Source organism: Phalaenopsis equestris, unplaced genomic scaffold, assembly GCF_001263595.1.
Source record: "Phalaenopsis equestris unplaced genomic scaffold, ASM126359v1 Scaffold211059, whole genome shotgun sequence".
Classification (NCBI taxonomy): Eukaryota; Viridiplantae; Streptophyta; class Magnoliopsida; order Asparagales; family Orchidaceae; genus Phalaenopsis; species Phalaenopsis equestris.
Window position 1 is genome coordinate 1,824 of NW_018230093.1, and position 13,610 is coordinate 15,433.

Here is a 13,610-nt window from a genome sequence, read left to right on the forward strand (position 1 = left end):
ATTATGGATAGGCAAGGAGGGATTACTCCTATTTACCATGCCAAACCACTACTTTTAGCTATCTGTAGAAGTGTTATTGAGCCAGTCCACTCTTGTGATGGCTTGAGCTTGGCTTGATAAATGACTTCCAAGTTAAGCAAAATAAGCTAATAATTTAAGTCTAATTAAACATCGGCATGACTTGTTAGCTCATGAGCTAGCACATTTAAAAATAATTAGTGTAAAACACACTTAAATATATTAGAATTTAAAAGTTAATTATTAAAATTATTTAAAATTTATATTTTACTTTCTTATATCAAACAATCCTTTATTATTTCTCCTTTTACTATTTATTCTTTTTTTATTTTATTCTGAAATTAAAATGGTTTTCTCACTTTAATAATAAAAGGTTTAACTTGTGAGTTGATATAAACTAGTAGCATAAATTTCAGGTAGCAGTCGTTATATGACATGATATGATATTGTATCTATTTTGTTTAAAATAATACACGAACATTATATGATCTAATATGATTAGCTAGGATATCTAACTTGAGCATGATACTAGGTACCAGGGCTATAAATAAATCATACCAAGCTAAGTTGGTTGCTCTTTGAGCTTTCGAATATTTATCAAAATTCAATTTGAGTTTAGCTTGTGCTTGATTTGAGCTTCTGCAATACTATTCAAGTTTAATTCATTCAAATTCATAATTGATCGAACTTGGATTGAGCTCGGATAGGACTAACCGAACCTTCAAACTGTGGAAGACTACATCATGGGTATATAGCTATAAAGGATTATGCATAGGAAGATTTGGAATTAAATAATTGTTAATTAATTTAATATAATATTTTATGTATATATGTATGTAATTGGTTATAAATGACCATAACATGGTCGAGGGCCCTTGTGGACTTTATTTAATGGTTCATGTCAGCAATAGGGATGCTGTTAAAATTAGAGAATAAGACGAAAAGTAAATAAGCTTTTGTCTCTAATCCTAACATCATGCGAATAGCTAATTCTTTTCTTAAGTGTTTGTGAGGATATTAAGATGAATTTAAAAATTATTAGATTTTTTTTATTATATTTGCACAATATTAATTATTCATATCCATCCCTAATTATAATGTTAGTTCAATAATTTCTTAAACACGTTCAAATAAAATTTAGGAGAATTTGTATTCATACCACACAAATTTTATATATTTACGTATTTAATTTTTAATCATCTGTATTTATTTATATAACACTTTAATGTAATAAACACATTAAAATATAATATATTTCATCTTAGGGAAATTAATACTAGTGATATTTTTGTTTTGGGGTTCATTATTTAAGTGTTATAAAAAAAGAAAAAAAAATTAATATTTAGAATTTTGTACATACAAATAGAAAAGAAATCATTTGGCATATATGTAAATTCTTCTAAAGTTTATATATGAATATCAGACGTAGATTTTGTTCTTTTATTAAGCATATAAGTTTAAGAAAATAATTTATCAAACTAGCAAAGGAACACATAATATATACCAATTCATTAATATTTGAGATAAATACTAGGAAAGGCTTATTGTCTAGACTACTAAAGTCTATGAAAATCTTGAAATCTCCAATTATATGAATGCAAGGTCTATTGATCATTTCTATCCAAAGTCTTTCATTTGTTTATTGGAGTTGTATTGGGGCATTCTTCAAATTTAGGTTATTAAATGAGCATGTATTAGTTGTTGATTACTTCAAATTTCAACTTGTTTTCCCTAGTATAATTACTTGATTATTTTGAAAGATATATGCACACAACGTGAAATTATCTTTTGGAATTTAAGTGAGTTTGTAGGTGAGCATGATTGGATGAGTTGTAACTCTATCCTTTAGAAGTAGTTTGAAAGTCATATGTAGGCATAATTTATGGTCTATTTGGGGTAGCTACAGCTTAGCTGTCCCAGGAAATTGTTGTGGAGAAGTTGTTGTTGGTAAGCTAACTGGTTGTTTGTTTCAGCTTATTGAAAATAGCTGTGTGACAACTATTTTTGGACAAATGATTATTCTACCTCTGTTTAGTAATATTATTTTTAACAGGACAGTCACACAGATATATTTGATATTTCAGAAGGAGAAATTCACTTCAAAACAGTACAAAAGTTTAGATATACACATCACTTAACAACGATACCAAGAGTGCAAAAAAAGTACAAAAGTATTAAAATTACAATTAATATAATGATTATATTGTTCTTAACATCCAGAAGGTGTATGTCCCGTGCTAAACTGGCCTTCAATGATTGCATCCATTCACAATCACTGTCGGCAGTGGAATCTGTTGGACTGTCTGCCCACTGGAAGAAGCCTCACTACTTTGTGATAATTCGCGGGCAGCTGTAAAACTGTCTCACGTAGCTGTGCCCGACATGACGTCTATAGAGAAGGTTGTAGTCCGTAGTGGCAGAGCACTCGTCAGGAGGTCCCTGAAATCCTCGAGCTCATCTTTTTTTAATGATTAAAAGGACAATCTATTAGTTATAATAGAAGTTGACATTGCTAAAAGAAGTAATTAATTACAATTTTTTTGCATATGTGAGGTCTCAGAGAAATCAACAAACCAACCAACAAATTAGTCACTAAAAAAAAAGATGATATACCTTGTAAAAAATGAGTTCTTGGTTGCCTTTAACCAACGTAAACCAACCTCTTATGTGTCACATGTGCATATCACCAAAAAAGACCATCTTAAAAAATCTCATAAACCAATGCACCGAAAAGAAGAGAGAACTCAGTTGCCTTTGTTAGAATTTCAAATGTAACACTAACCAACAATGACCAACAAACCATCCAGAAGAACCCATAAAGTTTAAAAGTCCCATCACTAACTATCAAACCCACAAAAAAAAAACAAACAAATGAAATACAAATGGGAAAAAAAATTACACTTATAAATAATGTAAAAAGTTCAAACCATAAATATAAAATGTAAGGTACAAACTATTTTAAATAAAATAAATATAACATTGAATGTTCAATACATAATTCTGAATAAATTACACATGCTCCTATAAGCCTCTTATTAACGCATCTATTATTTGTTCCCTTAACTCCACCATTTCGCTTGCTCTTTCCCCCTCTCTAGTACAGACAGTGGAAGGATCATTCTTAACTCATGAAAGGGAATGCTCAAGGCGGTACTCAAATGTCTCGGGCGATACATGCTTCTGATCTTCATCAGCCCTACCAAAGTTAATGTCGCTGCAGGATGGATGTCAACCAATAAAATTATTTAGAGTCATCGTGACAATCACAATCTGCATCTGTTTGAGAATGGCTAAGATGACATATCAGAGAGTATAACTCATTTTTTTCTTCCAAACTCCAAAATTTCTCTCGATTACACCACATAAGGAAGAGTGTCTTTTATTAAACATCTTTTTTCTGCCGCATGTTACATTACTAACACGCTCGAAATCAGACATGTGATATCACATATCAGGATAGAGTTGAGATACCTTCACTGTAATGGATTCCCAATATCAACTGAGTAACATTTATCTGAAATGTACTGAATAGTTACTATGAAGTTTAAAGTGAAACACAAGAGTATTTATGGCTCGTGCGTACCTTCAGAAGGGTGTAAGAAGTTGTTGTCGGGATTTCGCGTTGCAGCTTTGAAAATTCCACTATCATGCGAACTACCCTTCCAACCAGGCATGAAAACAGTAAAATACATGTTGAAGTCACAAACAACCATGACATTTTGTGTATGGGCCCCACAATGTCCAATGAATGTGATCTTCTCATTATTTGGAACTCGTGCATCAATGTGGGTTCCATCTATTGCTTCAATGCAATCCTACTCGAAGGTGAACGATTTTTAAAAGAACGACATATTTTTTGAATATTGAATGCAATCACAATGAAACTTTACCTTAAAAAATGTCATGTACCATACATTGTGTACATTTTCCGTAGTAGTCCGTTTGACCGATGGATCGGTAGGTTTAATAACATGCGAATATAAGCTCACAAGTGCCTCCAAACCCACTGAGATGTATCTACTAATCATTTCATAGGAGTGCTAAAATCCTTCATTGTGCCTCGCATTGATGCATTTGAGGATAATATGTAGAGTGTTATCGTTAATACCTATCGTGGAGTCATCCTCGATGACCTATGCATAAAATCTGTTTAGTTTTGCTAAAAGATCGTGAATATCTTCTGTCTCATGTGTAACATGTTTTTGAATCTCATTGGGTGTTCAACAAGTAGCTCCCCAACCAATTTGTCCCCAACATATGAGGATGTTAAGCATGGAGAACGATTTACGTAATTGTTGTATTATTCTCAAGCATACGACTGCAACCCTCATTCTGTGACTTTTTTTGTCTAAATCCATCAAGATGTATGTTGTACTAAATGACACAAAAACATTAATAAATTAAACACAACCATGTCCTAAGCAGCATGCATAACATAAATAACATTGTTGAAGCACAAATAACATAAAAGTTGGAATAGTAGTAGGAAAACAAAATGTTCCAAACGTATGAGATATCTGCAACATTATTAAAACAACACACAAACATAAATGTCCTAAGTAGATGTAATTAAAATAAGTTTCTCAGATCTTCATGTGATTGTAATAATATCATAGGTACAGAAGCCTTTTGCCCTCGGGCATCTTCACGAAAAAATCCCTATGGGTCAGATCTTCAAGCAATTCTATCGCAAACAATTACAACTCCTCTGAAGTTTCTTTACTTGAATTCATAATTTCTAGAACTGTATCCACTAAATCAGCTTGTGTTGGGGGTACTTTGTACTACAAGATGCCACTAGTTGAGATATATGGGTTCTAAGGTAAACATCACCGCCTTTCTTTTTATTCTCAAACTGATGATGCTTAATACGACCTGTCGACTCAATTTCATGGGGTTCTAGGCTAGGTACGTAACTGGATTCACCTAATATTTTGATAGCTAAGGGCTTGGTCCTGGCTCCAAAACCTTTTTCATTAGGGGCACATGCATATTTGTCAGTTGCTACGACCCCTCTGAACATTTGATCCAACTTCTCCTCCAAGTCAGGTTCGAGGCTGTTGAGTTTAAATTTCTTAGCAGCAGACATCACCTACAAAGTCATAACATCTACTTCAATTGATCTTGACTTGAAAATTAAATTAACCACATTAAGTTACTTGTCATAGATACTCAACATAAGTCTTTCTGCCCACAACTCCTCGGAAGCATCAATGGTTTGTTTCACTGGATCTCACCCCAAACCCGTTGATCCTTGTTTCAATTCTTTCCAAACTTTCCAATCCTTCTTGAGTTGATCCCACTTGTTCTTTAGTTGCGTCTTGTCGTATCCTCTCCTTGTACATTCCTTAAATTTTTTGATAATATTTTGCCAACCTTCTTTGTTTAAGAAGGTTGTGGGTTTATTACCAAGATCTATTTCCTTCACACAAAATCACAGATTATTATTTTGGTTTCTCTATCCCATAGTGCAGGTGTAATAGCCTCTTCATACTTAGCCATTGCTTTGTTACGATAACAAGATAAGTAAATGTAAAACAAACAACATATGCACAAGAAAATAATAACCCCAAGCCACAACGACTAATAAACCTAAGCCACAACAGTCATAACTCCAAGCCACAACCACCATAACCCAAGCTACAACTAGCATAAACCTAAGATAAACCAGCCAATAACCCCTAGCTACAGTTAGCATAACCCCAATGCAGCTACCATAAAATCCAAGCCACACCCACCAATAACCCTAAGCCACAACCACCAATAACTCCAAGTCACATCCCCATAACCTCAAGCTGTAGCCACCATAACCTCAAGATACACCCACCAATAACCTCAAGCCACACTCACCAATAACCCGAAGCCACAACCACTAGTAATCCCAAGCCACGTCCACCATAACCCTAGATACACTCATCAATAACCCCAAGCCACAACCACCAATAACCCCAAGCCACATGCACCATAACCCCAAGCTACAACCACCATAACCCCATGATACACCAACAAATAACCCCAAGTAACTTGGTAAAAAATGGTGGCTTTGTGGGTTTAAAATGAGTTACCCATGTCATAATGGGTACTAATGGGTCATGGATGACCAAATAGTCATGGGACACAAATGTTTTTAGGCTTGGATGCCATGTATGTGCTTAAGCTTCCATGGGTAGCTCTTGGGCCAAAGATTTTTTCTAAAGTGTTTTAATGTCTTAATTAATTAATTAATTAACTAATTAATCAAGTTAGTTTCATGAGGTAGAACATTTAAGCCCACTTGGGTGTGGGGTTGGCCATGTGATGTTGTGTTGATTATATGGTCAATGTGTTGATCATGGGGTCAAGGGTTGACCATGGTGGTGTAGGGTTAACCAATGGAACAAGGTTGACTAATTGGGTCCTAGGTTGACCAAGATGACCCATTTGACCCTATGGTGATGGGTTGACCATGTAATGGTTAAGTTGGTCATAGGTGGTCAATAAGTCTGATGACATGGTCCAGTGTTGTCCATGTTGACCAAGGGATTGACCATGGTGGTCAGATTGACCATATGGTGATGTTTTGACCATATAGTGGTTGGGTCAATTACAAGGTTAATATGGTGATCATAAGGTTTAGAATTGACCAAATGGTCAATGTGGGTGACCATTATGTCAAGGGTTGACCAAATGGTCAATGTGGTGATCAAATCAAAGTTTGTCATCATTGATTTGACCATTCCATGATGTTATCAGAATTTGAGTTGAAAAGGAACACATTAGGGATTTGGTTTAATTTTTAGGGTTTTGGGACTCCATATGGTTTCAAGGAGTCAATGTTAGTAGACTCCTTCCCCAAGATAGAATTGATGATCATAGTGTTCTTAGGGCTTGTAGAAGAATCCCTGAGACCCTGAGTTGATTAGGGAGGTTTTTAATATGTCATGATCTTAGTCCTGATCATGGATGTCGATTTATGATGGATCCTCACAAAAGCGAGGTCAACAACATCAACCAATAACCCCAAGCCACAACCACCAACCCCAAGCCACATTCACCATAACCCCAAGCTACAACCACCATAACCCCAAGATACACCAACCAATAACCCCGAGCCACAACGACCAATAACCCCAAGCCACAACGACCAATAACCCCAAGGCACGACAACCATAACCCCAAGATACATCCAGTAATAACCCCAAGCTACAACCACCAATAACCCAGAGCCACAACCACCAATAATCTCAAGCCACATCCACCATAACCCCAATCTACAACCACCATAACAACAAGATACACCCACCAATAACTCCAAGCCATAATCACCAATAACTCCAAGACACATCCACCATAACCCCAAGCTACAACCAAAATAACCCCAAGATACAGACACCAAAAACCCCAAGCAACAACCACTAATAACTGTAAGCCACAACCACCAATAACCCCAAGCCACATCCAACATAACCCACAGCTATAGCCACCATAACCCCAAGATACACCCACCAATAACCACAAGTCACAACCACCATAACCCCAAGCCACAGCCACCATAACCCAAAATACAACCATCATAACTGCAAGCCACATCCCCCACAACCACAAGTCACTATAACCCCAAGATACACCGATCAATAACCCTAAGCCACAACCACTAATAACCTCAAGCCACATCTACCAAAACCCCAAGCTACAGTCACCATAACCCCAAGATACACCCACCAATAACCCCAAGCCAAAACCATTAATAACCCCAAGCCACAACCACCAATAACCCTAAGCCACATTTGTCATAACCCCAAGCTAAATCCACCATAACCTTAAGTTACACCCACCAATAAATTTAAGCTACAACCACGAATAACCCCAAGCCACAACCACCAATAATCCCAATCCACATCCACCATAACCGAGAACTACAACCACTGAAACCTCAAGATACACCCACTAATAATCCTAAGCCACATCAAGCCACATCTGCTAATAACCCAAAGCCACATCCACCATAACCCCAAACTATAGCCACCATAACCCTAAGATACACCCACCAACAACCCAAAGCCATAACCACCAATAACCCCAAGAAACATCCACCAAAAACCCAAGCTACAACCACCATAACCCCAAGATACACCCACCAATAACTCTAAGCTAAAACCACCAACAACCCCAAGCCACATCCCCACTATTACTCTGAGATACACCCACCAATAATCTCAAGCCACACCCACCAATAAACCCAACCATAACCCCAAGATACACCCACCAATAACCCCAAACCACATCCACCAAAACTCCAACATACACCAACCAATAACCCCAGGCCTCAGCCACCAATAACCCCAAGCCACATTCCCCATAACCCAAAGCTATAGTCACCATAACCCCAAGATACACCCATCAATAACCTTAAGCCACAACCACCAATAACCCCAAGCCACATCCACTATAACCTCAAGCTACAACCACTATAACCCTAAGATATAGCCACCAATAACCCCAAGCTACAACTACCAATAACCCCAAGCCACCCAAGCTACAACCATCATAACCCTAAGATACACCCACCAATAACCCCAAGCCACAACCATCAATAACCCCAAGCCACACCCACCATAAACCCAAAATACAACCACCATAACCCCAAGATACACCCACCAATAATCCCAAGTCACACCCACCAATAAACCCAAAGCCACGACTACCATTAACCCCAAGCCACATCCACCATAACCCCAAGTCCCCGCCACCATAACCCCAAGATACACCCACCAATAACCCCAAGCCACAACCACCAAAAAAGTACTCGATTAATTTACATCCACCATAACCTCAAGCTACAACCACCGTAACCCCAAGATACACCCACAAATAACCTCAAGCCACAACCACTAATAACCCCAAGCTACATCCACCATAACTCCAAGCTATATCCTTCATAACCACAAGATACACTCACCAATATCTCCTAGACACATCCACCAAAAACCCAAGCCACATCCACCATATCCTCAAGCTACAACCACCAATAACCCCATGCCACATGAAGCTGTGGTAACTACAAGAAGCCTTCAACAGAGGAAAAACATATGCACCAACTCACAGTCACCATCTTACCAGTAAGACAGAAATATATGCCCCAACCCACAACTATCATCACATCAACAAAGCACATCCATATGCCTCAAGCCACAAACACCATCTCATAAGCAAAATACAAGCATATGTCCCAACCCACAACCACCATCACATCAACAAATTAAAACAAAAAATGCCCCAACCCACAACGACTATCTCATCACCAACATACAACAAACTCGTGCCCGAATAATGTAAAAAGAAAATTAGCATTCCCATACATACCATCAAATTCATATGTATTTACATATCCAACATCTAAACATTACTTATAAAATGTATACCAAAACCTTTCATCTCATAAAAAAAAAACACCATAAAATTAACTCAAAAGAGGAAGATATGGAGTTGTATGTAGCTTGCGGTTATTAGTGGATGTGGCTTGCGGTTAATGGTATACCAACAAAAACCTTCCACCAAAATCCTAGTTTAAACCCTAGAGAGTGCATAAAAAACTACTCAATAATGGAGTCCTATGTATGTAGGCTTCCATAAAAATGACAACAAGCTATCTATCAACTACTCAAGCACCATTCCAACATACAAAAACAACAACAAACTACACAAGAATCGAGTGGTATGCATGTAAACTTCCATAAAAAGGCATAATTTAGGTGGAAGATATGTAACTCCACCAGAATAGAGTGGTACGTATTGATGTTTACCAGAAGGGAATAAAGATTGGAGGAACCGGGAGATAGATTGCATATGCCAAGAAGGAGATGAGAAAGCAGGAAATGAAGAGGAAGTGAGAGATCACAGTCGAATAGACCCAAACACGAGCTAGGGCACAGGGGAGTTCATGAAAGTGGAGGAGAATGCTGTATTTTGGTAAGTAGGAATCGCAGGCCGCAGGGTCAAACCCGCGACACACATTTTACGAAAAATGCGGTTCGCCGTGGCAAAAACATCACTCCAAACACCTCAAAATCGTGGCAAGAGGCCGCGTCGCGGCAAAAGCGTCACCCAAATGGGCCCTTAGTCATGATTTGAGTTACACATCAAATAAATTTTGTCGGATGCTTAAATCTTCATGTTAAAAAAAACTCCATTTTGCCACCCAGTTTGAGATTTAATATAATTTATTAATTTTTCCATAGAAATAAAATTAAGGAGATTTAATTCATTGAAGGGTTGCTTCTGATGAAAGATGCAGAGTATAGTACACCAACGTATAATGGACTTAAATTTAATAGAATTATGCTATGGTAATGACTTTAAATATTCACATATATATGTAACATTATATATATATATATATATATATATAAAATCACAAAAATTTGAGCTCCGGGATTTTGGTATTTTCGAGTGACAAAAATGGTCTCGATCGAAAATATGGAGAGTACTAATCTGTCATCAATAAATTTTCAACATTCGACACGAATCTCAAAGCATGACACGAATCTTGAGATAATTTTTTAATAACAAAACATTCAAGCTTCAATTAAGAGTCGTCCAGAGCTTCGATTTTAGTAAAATTACAGTCAAACTGACCAACTTGACGAGACAAATACAATGATATCCAAATTAGTCCAATCCGAGTTAAACCAAACTCAGATCAAGTCATTAAACCACTCTTAAAATATTTTCAAATATATTTAGAATGTCAAATGAATGTTGAATCTAGTAATCTCATAGTCGAATCGAGCTTCTCGGCAAGTCGAATCCAGCAAGCCCAAGATTGCTTAATTTCGACAATGTTAAGACACTCAAATGTCTATCAAATATCGCCTAATCGAAATAAGCTCTATGGACTGTCTGATCAAAGTGGTTCATATTCATGCATTAATTGCACCCTGAACACTATAAATAGAGCTCCACCCCTCTCATGGTAGAGAAGAGAGTTTGAGATTTGAGGAAAAAACATGAAGCTTTGAGAAAGAATTGAAGTTTAACACCACTTCTACCACTGTCGATCGCCGCCGACCTCCATTAACCTCCGTTGACCTTCATCGAACATTGTTGACCAACCACCATCGACTACTGCTGACCATCGTCAACCACCACTTGCAAGTCTCAATCTATCATCATCAACAACCACCCACTTCTTACAACAAGTTCATTCACACTTCGACATTATAATTCATAAGACTTTGTAACCATTTTTCGCCTGTGGGATAATGACTCTCTGTATGTTATATTTTTATTTATGACTCACATTTATTTTAATAACTTATGAGATTTATTTTTGATGACTTAAGTTATTAATTTTCATAACTCATAACTTATGTCATAAATTATGACAACTTATGATATTTATTTTGATAACTTAAGTTATTTATTTTCTTAACTCATAACTTATGTCATAATTTATGATAACTTATGATATTTATTTTTGTAACTCTATAATCCCTAAAATAAATAAATGTTACTAACTTATGTCATTGATTTTATTAATAAAAATCAATTAATTTATTAAATTATCATAAATCCTATTGGTTAGTAACCCCCTTGATGGATGGTGGATAAATAGAGCATGAATTTGAGAATGGGTCCTCTCTCTACCCAACACACCTCGTACATTTCTCTCCATCAGAAAGTACAGAAAGTTTTAAGGAATTAGAGAGAGAAACTCCATCTCTTCAAGATCAAATTTGTTCATCATGAATACAGGTATGCGTCACTTTATTTTACATATGTAAAAATCATGAATTTAAAAGATCTTGGCTATTATGTAATTTTCTTTTGAAATTTGTGTATAAAGTTGAAACATGAATTTTCTAACAAAGGCATGCATTTATGGTCATCTTCACCTGTTTGTTTATGCCAACATATAGCTCACACCATCACTTCAACGATGGTATTATTTGGATACCTTTAAAAAGGCAACATCTTTGTGCCATATTACAAGCTTTCAAATATAATTTGGAAGATATCATGAAGCACCACTTCATATAAAATACCTCCCTAATGGCCTGATGCACGTTTGGGATATGGCGAAGCATACATGACATTGCAAACTTACCCACACACTGAGTCTTTTTGAAATCAATTTAGCGGGTAAGGATGAGGATGACAAGTACTCTTGAGACCTAATCATCTCACCATTCTTGATGAGATTAGGTTTCTCTAAATCTCCAAGTTAAAGATATTGTTGGCAACCTCCTACTTCACATGCATCCATATGGTAAATAGCCCTTCACATTCAATCAATGCTTTCTTCTCTTCGAAGCATCTAGAGGTTGTCTGGCATGGTGGGATTTAGGCAAGATTTAAGGGAAATCTTTCCGGACAGTCAATTTGGACAAAATAAATTATGAGATGCAGTAAATCTTGATTTCACAGATTTCAGCCGTAAATCTCAAATTTAATAAATCCTATGAATCAGGAGATTTAACTTCGCACAATTCGGATTTAAGGCGCAACTCGGTAAGAACTGTGGTGCAGCTCAGTAACCGCCAAATAGTTTCATTATGTTTACAGGATTTACTAAATCTATTGCCAGATAATTTTCTGGATTTCAAGCAGGAATTAATAAGTCTAGATGTGCAGGGTTTACTAAATACTAATAATTTAAGTCTCAACTATTGTTGAGCGAGACAGCAACGAAAAATCTCCTCATTTGAAAAGCTATATTTATTAATGATTTCTTGAAAAGAAACTGCTACTTGAAGAAATGAAAAAACAAACATAAAGCAAAATAATATATGTATAAAAACATAGAGCATTGTTGATTTCTGACAGACAATTTGACTCTTGATTGCTTGATCAGAGCAGATTTAAACTAGAGAAAACAGAATTTGGAAGATTCAAAGTTCATAACATCCACATCTCATAACAATCATCAAAATACATGAACATCTGTTCCAATGCATCACTCTGATCCACAGAAGCCCTCAATTCATCTTCAACCCTGCATCCCTCAAATTCAAAAATTTTTATGCCTCTAGCCCTACATCTTACCTCTTCATCAGCTTCAAAACCAACACAATCCTTCAAGCTCAATCTCTTCAGCTCCCTGCACCCATCTAAGATAGCCAACACTTCCTCCTTCCCTATTCGAGACCCACTCAAATCCAAAACTTCAATCTTTGGAATAAAATCAACAATACCTGACACATCTTCTTTTCCAATCAAGCCGCAAATTTTAATCCCGTAAAACCTGCTGCAATGAATTCCAATCTGCTCTGCAATTTCTCTCAAATTTCTTGGCTTTGAATCCATTTCAAGCCATTCGAGATCCCTCCATTTGCTTATCAGATTCAAAAAACGAACTTCATCGTCAAAATTGACTCTTGGCAACCCCAAGACTTTCAACTTAGGGCAAGCGAGGGATGCGAGGGAGAGAACCTCCATTGAAGGAGGGAAGAGAGGGGAGAAGCGGATCTCATTGGCGGCGCCATGGCTTCGCGCGATGGCGAGTTTGAGGAAGCTGGAGAAGGTGAAGCGAGGAAGAGAGTATTGGGAAGAGAAGATTTTGGAGAATGAAGAAGATGGGCTAAGTTCCAGAAGGCGAAAGTCGACGATTTGAT

The 13,610-nt window shown here is 36.7% G+C and overlaps 1 protein-coding gene across 1 annotated transcript; it reads right to left on the reverse strand.

Moving 5' to 3' along the window:
* Window positions 1-12,894: 12,894 nt before the first annotated feature.
* On the reverse strand, window positions 12,895-13,434 carry LOC110036801 (F-box/LRR-repeat protein At3g48880-like). Its single transcript, XM_020741329.1, has one exon. It carries the CDS (start codon window positions 13,432-13,434, stop codon window positions 12,895-12,897), a length of 540 nt encoding a protein of 179 aa, XP_020596988.1.
* Window positions 13,435-13,610: the final 176 nt, after the last annotated feature.